The sequence below is a fragment of the Malus sylvestris genome, chromosome 5 (assembly GCF_916048215.2).
Source record: "Malus sylvestris chromosome 5, drMalSylv7.2, whole genome shotgun sequence".
Taxonomy (NCBI): domain Eukaryota; kingdom Viridiplantae; phylum Streptophyta; class Magnoliopsida; order Rosales; family Rosaceae; genus Malus; species Malus sylvestris.
In genome coordinates this window covers 23721752-23731884 of record NC_062264.1, presented here as the reverse complement: position 1 = coordinate 23731884, position 10133 = coordinate 23721752, and the positions used below count along the sequence as shown (strand labels likewise).

General features: G+C 40.2%; 1 protein-coding gene across 2 annotated transcripts; it reads right to left on the bottom strand.

Moving 5' to 3' along the window:
- Nucleotides 1-116: 116 nt before the first annotated feature.
- On the bottom strand, nt 117-9861 carry LOC126621964 (E3 ubiquitin-protein ligase UPL3-like). 2 transcript variants are annotated; one of them, XM_050290595.1, is made up of 19 exons: nt 9706-9859; nt 8597-9538; nt 8331-8441; nt 8114-8230; nt 7850-8020; nt 7583-7744; nt 6747-6995; nt 6549-6670; nt 5030-6461; nt 4335-4424; nt 2693-4237; nt 2350-2571; nt 2140-2244; nt 1579-1659; nt 1420-1488; nt 1203-1331; nt 880-1002; nt 504-760; nt 117-344 (listed from the first exon to the last, which is right to left on the bottom strand). In XM_050290595.1, the coding sequence occupies exons 2-18, from the start codon at nt 9455-9457 to the stop codon at nt 695-697; spliced, it is 5655 nt and encodes a 1884-aa protein (XP_050146552.1). In that variant the 5' UTR covers nt 9458-9538; nt 9706-9859; the 3' UTR covers nt 117-344; nt 504-694. The 2 variants fall into 2 exon arrangements, with proteins under 2 accessions (XP_050146552.1, XP_050146553.1); XM_050290596.1 differs by having other exon boundaries at nt 117-316; nt 8597-9861.
- Nucleotides 9862-10133: the final 272 nt, after the last annotated feature.

Here is a 10133-nt window from a genome sequence, read left to right as displayed (position 1 = left end):
TCGGTTTCGATACACCAGCCACTCGATAGTGCGCGAAACGGAAAATACATAATTCGCAACATGCAACGTTACATTACTTGAAGGACTGATGAATAATGGACACGAACTGGAACAAATTTATTTGTAATCAGAATCGGAATGAAATTAGAAGGCATATAAATGTTTCAGATGGTTTGTTTCCCTTTCATACATTTTACCACCGTACATGTATATTCTACCACCCTATATGAATGGAAAACAAAAATTTCTTTAACAAGATTTTCTATTCATTTACAGTCCTTGGCGGCTCAGACGGCCCTCTCGGAAGGAAAACTTGCTACAGTTTAAAATTGCGTCGATCCAACCTGAAATGAACATGAGCAACTTCTGAACCAAACCAAGTAAATTCAGAAAGAAAAAAAAAAGCACAAGCGTAATGAATAATAATGCGTGAAGAATCAAAATATTTGCGACTTTGGAACCAGGCCGGTGGAGAACGAATGTGAAAATGTAAAGAAACTGACCTCGACAATGTTGACAAGTTTAGAACCGCACCAATGACGAGCCGTTATTTGAGTGGATAAGTAGAAATGCCACTTCCAACATCAAAAGTCATCCAAGGCTAAGGCTAATTAATTGCAGGCGAAAGACGGAACAGTCCTAATTGTTTTAATGTAACTAATATACACGGATCGATACGGCTAATCCCAAAATCTCATGACAAATCAAAGGATCCTTGGCCTTCACTGATTGCATACAATAGTTTCTTGAACATAATTTCCTGTTTGAAGCATCGGACACAGCCCACAATATCAGTAATAATGCCAGTATGGCGGAAATTATATGTTGCAATCAAGAATTTCAAGCACTCCTGCATTAATAAACCGAATATGGTAATACCTTGGTTGAATATGGAGGAAGCTTCAGGTAATTAGCGCATGTCATGACACTGGGCAGGTCATCATCTGCCAACTCTGAAACCCCGGTCCCGTTGATTGCAGCATTATTTGCAGTCGAAGAATGCTGCACCAGAAATTGAATCATTAGCACAATCCCAGTTATGCATGACAATTCTAAACACATGTTATCATTCAATGACTCCCATTGATGCCCAAAAATAGATCCTCAACTTTATAGGATATATCACTCGAAACACCCATCTTTTATACTGCATTCGTGTAAATTGCAACAGACCACCTGTATGTATATCAATTGTACCATACCTTTCTCACAATGGTCAGTTTTGGATTCAGCACCGCCAAACCACCAGGTGGAAGCCGAGGTGCACCAGTAACAAACTGGCAGAAAGCGCGCTGCTGCTCTGGGGTGAACTCACCCATAATCTCGAGCAACTACAAATTTATAAACAAGACCCATATAAGACCAAAACAGAACCATTCATCCCCAAAGCCCTCCCATCAATATAGAACAAGAACTTACATTAAGTATTGCAGGGCTCTTGGCATTGTATCCATGATCAAACTTTATATGATCAGCAAGGGTATCTGCCTGCAAAATCAGAAGAAAAAAAAAATGAAATAAGTTAGCAATGTTCCAATTAAAACAGTGATTTAGATAAGGGATAAGTAGACAAATTACCTCCCACAACTCTCTACGGCCACAAAGCAGGTAGTCCAACTCATGTGGAGTAAATATTTGTAAAGATGATAAGTCAAAGACCTGATAGTCACGTAGTAAACAAGAAAGGAATTAGTTATTATTCTCACAAAGTGCACAGAAAAACATATAATTAACTATCACAATCGAAGAACTACCAGGTTTTAAGCTCGAGAGAGGTGCTTATAAAATAATTACCAAAAATAAAACTACAGTGAGTACCAGACCAAACAGTTATTAAACTACAGTGATAGGCCTGGTCCAGCAACCTACTCAACGCTGGGTGAGCTTATTCACTGTTACAGAAGAGTACCCTTCTTAAAATAAATTTCAAATGCCTTCTCCCCTCCACCACCATCCCAACGTTTGAGTTCACTTGCAGTTGAAATATATAATAAAATAATGCAAATTATTTATAATTGCAGCAGGACATTGAATTAAACAATGATATTTAAAAGCATCTTGGCACAAAAAATGCAACATAAAAAATGCAATGAGTTTATTACGAACTCAATAATAATCAGAAAAAAGAAAAAACTGAACCTGATTAAACCCGGCTCTAAATGCTTCAATTTGCCTCATTATCCCAGTCTTCACTGTCGCGTCAACAACAAAAGATATATACTCCTCCAAGTTATTGATATCAACCTGGAAGTTAAAAGTATGTTAAAAATGTCATTACAAGCACAACAGCAACCAGAAAAAGTAAATGAAGGCTCAAAAATATAAATAAACCAAGATAATTTTGTTTACATTTTCATCTCCCGGTTTCAACACATAATCTGGATAGCCAGGAAGTGTAAAATCTAAACAGAGGTCATCCACTGATGCTCCACGGAAACGCAATTCAGCAATGGCATCACAATTATCACCATTTGATTCTAAATACAGTTTCCGGCAGACAAGGTTATGTAATTCCTGCAGAGTCTTTCCAAGCTCAGCATCAAAGGAAAGAACATCATGTAAATCAAGCTCCTGAAGGATTGGGAAGAAAGGAAAGAAAATAGGTTTAATTTCTACATCAAAACCGTTTTGATAAAAATATAAATCTAAATCACTTCAAAATAAAAAAGGTTACATTCTTCCACTAGCTTACTTGACCAAGCAAAAGCTTATAAAATGCTGTTGATAGTGGCAAGTCCAATAGCCGCCCATCTTGAAGAGCCTTAGCCATCACACGCCCAACCAACCTAAAGTATTCTATGACTTTTGAAAATTGGCTACCATCAGAAGCAACAGCATTTGGAGGCCAGGGACGTGGGAACAACCCAAGAGGAGCTTGGACAATGTCACCATTGCTTTTTCCATCTTTATGTTCATCTCCATCAATATCCATTGATGTTTTCTCCATGGAAGAATTCGATCTCCACATGCCCAGTCTAACTCTTTGTAGGTCATGACTTAAAAGTGTGTAAAACTCAAGTGTAGGACCCAAGCCAGTGCCCACTTCACCGAAATATTCTACTTCAAGCACAGATTTTTGGCTGGAATACATCTCCATTACTTTTGCAGCAGAATCCAAAATCCGGTTTCGGGACACACGAACTTTCTGTCGTTGCAATCTCCCAACTCTCACCTCTCGTTCATTTGCACCATGACCATCAGCACCCTGCTGCTGCTGAAGACGGTGCAAAGCGCGGGACAATCCAAAAGCCGTTGAATAGAAATACTGTCTCCGAGTCTCAAAAGGAAACAAAAATGGACATGCTTTTGTCAACTGGTAACACCAAGAAGGAAGACTCCCACTGCACAACGCAAGGGCATCTTGAATTTGTCGGGCTAATTTGGGAGTGAGTTTGCTGTTAACAAATTCTTCAGGAAAAACCTTAGCACCAGTTGTACTCAAGTCATCCATATTCAAAACTTTACCCTCAGCAAAACTGTCGGAAACTATCTGAGCTCTTAGGCGAGGTGCAAGCTGATTCAAGCCCTCTAGTACACGGAGTAGTGCCACAATATTGTAAGTAGGATTAGATTTTTCTAAATCACAAGGAAGCTCTCCCTGCAAAATGCTATCCAAAAGTGACATTTGAAGCAATTGGGAGTCGGAGTTGGAATTGGAAGCAGATCCAGATTTGCAAGATTTTGTTGAAGTCATAGAACTTGCACCTCCAACAGATGCCCTGTCAGCTTGATTGTCTGGCCTCTGGTATGTGATAGTGTAAATATCACTCCACAGCCTGCTACCATCACTGGATACGAAATCACTGCCAGCATACCTTTCATCATCATCCTCATCTTGCACAAGCTGTCTCTGAATAGCCTGATAGATAGTCAGATGCCTATTAAGCTGCTTCCCTCCAGAAGTAAAAATCAACTTAGGAGGATCACTAGAAATGCCAAAAATGGGATGTCCTTGTCGATCCCTGCCTCCCCTGATGCCCCTGCTGGCAGATCCAAGCCCAGCCATGGCGGCAGCAGCAAATGACATTGCACCCTTTGAACCATAAGAATTACTACTCCTATGTTCGGCATAATCTGAGCCTCTAACCGTAGCAGCTCTGCTACTAGAGCCAGGAGCTGGGATAGTGTGGGTGTCACTCGTGGCGGAAGCTACAGTAGCATCCTCAGTTGAGTCTCCCAATTTCACATCATGTACTTTATCCGGCATGCAAACAGGAAGAGAGTCATCTCTTAGAACCTACAAAAATAACAACAATAGCAAAAGAGTATAATACAAAGTAAGTATCCAATATCTCCTATCCTGGACAATAAAATTAAAGACTCAAATAACATACATCATGGTCATCATCTTCGTCATCTGAGATATCATCATCTTCAATGACCAATTCATCCATCTCAACGGGCGATATATCCAATTCCTCATCCTACAGAAAAAGATAATCAATGACTGTTCAGACAGAAATATGTAAAAGGAATAAATGGGTGAACTATGCCAGCAATTACTTCCAAACCAAACGAAAAAAAAAAAAAAAAAAACACACTAGAAATAGGATATATCCCCAGTGTATTAACCAAAACTCGTATAAATGAGATATCTAAGGCATTAAGAGAAAAGTGCTAAAAGAGAGAAGGGGAGGCTATATTATAGGGACGCCAAAGTTAATGCACTGCCTTACCCCGCATACCATTCTAAATTCCCTTGCAAGGATTCGGTTTCACTAAATACCCAATAAACCCTTTGTTTGAATAAACTAGCGGAAAAAGAACAAGACCTTCCCATAATTCCATGACTGTTAGAATTTACATCTTTAATTTGATAATCAACACACTAAGGTTGGATGCAAACTGAATCCATATCAGAACCCCAATGCCATATCAGACCCATCAGATAAGCAAAGAAAGAGATTGCATTAGTTAAAAAGTACTACTATAAGTGTCCACCAGAGTGAACAAAAATAACCCAAAACTGTATAATTCAACACTTATCTCAATAATGATTATGGATGTCATTTCAGAATCAATAACAAACCTCAGAAGTAGTGTCCCCATTTGCAGGCTTCATTTGAACTTCTTTATCAAGAGCGGCTCGTCGACGAGCTGCATTTCTCGTTTGAGTTCCTCTTGCTTCCTCCTGAGAAGGCTTCAAAACAGCTTTCCCCTTCCCTTTTGATGAGCTTGTGTTCTTCTCTTGTGATGGTTCCCTCCTACCTGTATCTCCTATATTCACAGATGTTCTTGACCGCGTTGAATGGCGACGAGTGGAGGAAGCAGAATTTGAAGTAGGCAGAGATGAAGCACCAGCACCTGTAGGTGTAGCTCCAGATTCCGAGTTTCCAGCAGATGCAGCAGGCTTCTGACCAGATTCACCTCGCTGAACTCGAGGCCAAAGAAACTCTTCTACAGCAGCTAAACTTGCTAATGGATCAATCAGAACGACGTTTGATGAATAGTCTCGGAGGGTCTTTTCTCCTTGTGCACGACAAAGACGCAACTTAAAGGGCTGAGATAATGCACTAAGTCCAGAGGAGAGGCGTGCGCTCCCAGTGGATGACCTAGATGAATGACTCAGCACGACAGGAAAACGCTCTAAGGAGGACAAAGCATTTTGGAGCTTCTGAACAAGGACAGTCATCAGTGCTACACTTCCTTCGTCAATACTCAAAGGAAGAGCAACAGCAACAAATGACTTAAATCTTTTAAGGGCTTGCTCACGAAGCTTGGGCAAATTAGCTTCTGAAATCCTCTCCTTGGAAAAGTACCCACAAGAAAAATAGTTAAGCAACGCTGCAACAACACCACTACCAATGAACTCAAAAGTGGATACACCGTCCCCTTTGCTTAGTTCGGCTAGCATCTCATATACAACACCAGTCAAGTACTCCTCCTTGCTTGCAGAACTATCAATCAAGCGAGACCCAGATGCTTTCGACTTTCCCTTTGCTTTCGTTTTTTGGTCATCAACACCGGCATTCAACTTCATGCATAGATTCTTTAAATGTAATAGATCATCTGTAACTCCAATTTCAACAGCCCCAGGATCTGAGGGGAAGTACTTGTCTTTAAAAGCTTTAGCACATGCACTGACAGCGATTCGAAGGCTGGAGCTCACAGTAGGAATCTCCACTGAACTTGGAGGTGAACCAATATTTGCTGAAGCAGGACTCTTGGTTTCTTCCAATGAATTTCCATCTGGAATTGTGTTACTGTTGCGTCGTCTATAACGCCTAGACCGTGATGATGTTCCAGAAACAGGATCACTATCCTTTTCAGCAGAAGATACTGAGGCAGGAACTGAATTCGGAGTACTAGGTAAGATAAGTTGGTCCACAGCATGAACAACACCTTCTCTCACAAACACCTTGGAGAAAGTATTGGGAAGCTTCTCCATGAGTATCTCAGCAACTTGGAGAGCAGGAACCAAGACGTGCGGATCTTTCCATGCTAAGACACCGGCTAAGAAACTACCGAATGGTTTAATAGTACTAGTTAGTAACTGTAGTGGCATGCTGTCATCATATCAAGAGATCTGATTAATAAATATAGGATACCTTGAAATATTTGTCGAACTTAATAATGACTGTATCATCTCTGCATTGCTGAAGTACATTAATTTCCCAATTACTGAAACACATTTGTGGCGAACAGGGCCATTAACACTAGAACCATATATCTGTTTGGCAGGTACACAAAATATCAATTATCAAACATAACAAATTAACAAAATCAGCTGAATGCCAAATACTGACCTGTATTAGAACAGGAAGGAGATCCATTCCAAATTGCTGGAGAAGGGAAGGTTGTTCATTCAATAATTTCTCGCGAGCTGAAACCTCAGAACCATTTCCGTTGGTGTCTTCTTGTTTCCCAGAAGCGCTAGCAGATGACTTTTTCACAACAGGACCTTTCATAAATACATTGAAGCTGGACGGAATGGAAATGGTTCCTTGTGGTAAAGGAGGAAGTAGCTCATTTGCCAGATTGACAATCTCAAAGATCTAGCCCGAGTATAAAGAATCAAAAGAATTTAAATATCAACAATAAGAATAAATTGCAAGATTTAAAATTGGTAACCACCAAATAAAAAACTTTACACTAACAATTCAAAACCCACTTAACAATTCAAACCCAACCAAGTTTGCTGCTTTTTAGCTGTCCAGACAAACTTTCATTGTTATCTCGAAGTGATTATAAAAGGCCCCATGAAGTTCCATGTGATCTCCATATTACACACTATTCAGTTACAAACCCTGTACCGATGCTCTCCCATGAAAAACATGCAATTTTCCAACTCAACCCTACTAAAAATACCTATATGACAAGAACATCGACGTGATTTTCAACCCAACTAAAAAAAGGAGCTTGATAACAGCACCATCAGTACAATTTTCAACCCCAACTCAAAACAAACTGATTCTTTGTCATAAGTTTATAAACACGCACAGAACATATTTACTTCCAGAACTAATCAATAGCTTACAAATATAAGGTAGGAAGATACTCAGAATAAAGAACTCTACGATTTACCCAAACAGCAGAGATAATTAAATGGTGAAGCTAGAATGTAACCAACAAATAAAATTACCTGCTCCGGTGGCTTACTTAAAGCAGGAGAAACTGTCGTGCCAGAAGAAATTCCAGAACCTGAAAGTACATCTTTAAGAATTCCACTGATCCCAAGAAGAAGTAAAGTTTTAGACCCTAATGGGGAACCACTTGCACAGGTTGATAGTAGCCGAATTAAACCCTGGATGGTTTTTAAGTCAAAGTTTTAGATCCTGATGGGGAACCACGGGCATATGTGCTAAACGTTCAAGTATCAAGATAAAAATAAAAACAAAATTGGACTCACAGTATAAGTAGGTGTACTGAGAGTTGACTGGGCACCTCCAGAATTGCTGGTGGAAATAAGAGACGCAGCTTGAGTAACTAGCCCATGGTTGCATAATTCGTCAAGTTTGTCAGGAGATGATGCAAAAGCTTCAGCAATTCGTGTCAGACATACAGAAGCATGCTCCAAAACCTACATAATAACAAAAGGGGAACATTATGCAATGGAAACAAAAACTAAACAGACCTAAGTTTTAACTTAGAAACTCTGAAAAGATGAACTTACCTTTGCATCATGATACTGCAGAAGGTTTGTCAGCAATGGGACAGCTTCCATCACAAAGTCAGCTGCATCTAAAGGAAGTTTCTTGCACATATTCGCAGCAGTTGATAATGCCACACGCTGTAATACAAACAGTTAACGAAAATCCAAAGTAAATAATTAAACCTTACTCAGCATACCTAATCAGGTTACAATGTAAAAAGTTAACTAGCTGGATTACCTGGACTCCAGTGGAGAAAAAATCCAAATAAGAAAGCACTGCCATAAGAGCACCCGCTCGAAGACAGGCAGTTGGGTGTTCCTGTGATATTTTCTTGAGAGCTTGCAGTGACTGTTTACATCATAACAACCATAGAAATCAGAACAGAGTACTCCAAAAGTACATCTTAAAAATGCACAAAAAACATATAAAAAAATTCACAGGAAATACCAATACTTATGTTCTTTAAACAGCCATCAAAATAATAAATGCAAACAAAGGCAAACCTGCTCTGCCAAGTCCATGTACTCAATCGTCAACAACCTTGCACAAAAGCAAGAAACAGCACCATAATGCACCACAGCGGCACAAGATGATGGAAGCACATCACAAAGATGAGTGAGTGCTCTAGCTGCAAGGAGCATAATATCTGGATTGCTCTCATGATTAAGCAACCCCACAAGTACAGGCACGAATGAATCAACCGAAAACGTGCTCAACGACTCCTCAGTTCCAATTGAAAGCATTTCACAGAGCTGCGTCAGAGCTTCCACCTGTTTCCCTTCTTCCCCATCAGCTCTTAACCCAGATAATATCTTCTTCAGCCTCCCGCTCTGGTGCGATGAAGAAGCCGAACCCATAGCCGAAGAAGGAAGCAGGTCGTCCAATCCGGCGCCGATCTTCCTAAGAAGCCCCTGAAGGGCACTACTCGCTGAAGTCAAGTTCTGGTGCAAAATCCCAACACCGCCTTCACTATCATTGTCATCGTCATCGCCAGTTCCTCCACCATCCATATTCAACCCTAGGTTCCTCTCAGCTTCCCTCTCTCTTTCCCTCTCCCTCTCCCTATCCCTAATCCTAACCTCATGCTCCTTCTCCTTACCTTTATCCGAGCCATCCTTATCGGAACTCTTGTTGCGGCGGCCGCGGGAGCCGGACGATTCGTTCGTGGGGTCCATGGGTGCGGCAGGTGAGGGTTCGTTTTGGGTCCGAGAAGCGCGGGACCGGGTCGTAATCGAAGCGGGGCCAATAGAAGATAATGTAGAAGCAGAAAGACGAGCGCGCTTGGAAGAACGAGTAGTACGACCAGACGAAGAAGAAGGGGCTGCTGAGGTGGCCTCCGCCCGCTTCCGGCTCCGAGTTTCCATACAAGAACCCCAACCCCCGGAAATTCGTTTCACTCGCTCGCCACCGAGCGGCGATCACACCATAGTCGATCCGATTGTCGCCTGCGTCAAATCCAAAAGCCTTAGGAAGATGAAAAGATCGAACCTTTGTCGAATTCAGCTCAGCAGGAGCAAAACCCCCAATCTGAAACCCTAGATTGTTCACTCTGTATATATTTGAAACAAAAAAAAAAACAAAAAATCCTAAAAATGCCCAATTCAAAGGGAACCTGTATTATTCGAGGACAAAATTGATTGGATTATACAGCGATTCGGATTGAAAATTGAAATTCCAGTTCGATTTTTGGATTAGAGAGACGGACTGAGGACGAGAGTGAAAGGGGAAATAGAGGTATGAAACCTAAAAGAGTGATTGGAGAATTAAAAAGGAAAGAGAGGAGACCTTTATAGTTTATACAAATATTCATTTATAATTTTGTTTTTTTTTTAACAAATTTTTTACTTAATAAAATTTTTGTTGTTTATTTTCAATTGGAAAACTTAGAAACTAAAATTTTATTTAAACTCATAATTTTATACCCAATTAAACTTTAAATGTTAATTGTTTATATTATATAATTATAATCAAGTGCAAGATGAAATTATAAATAAAACTAAAATTTATTAATAAACTTACACTTAATAATCCGACTCCCTT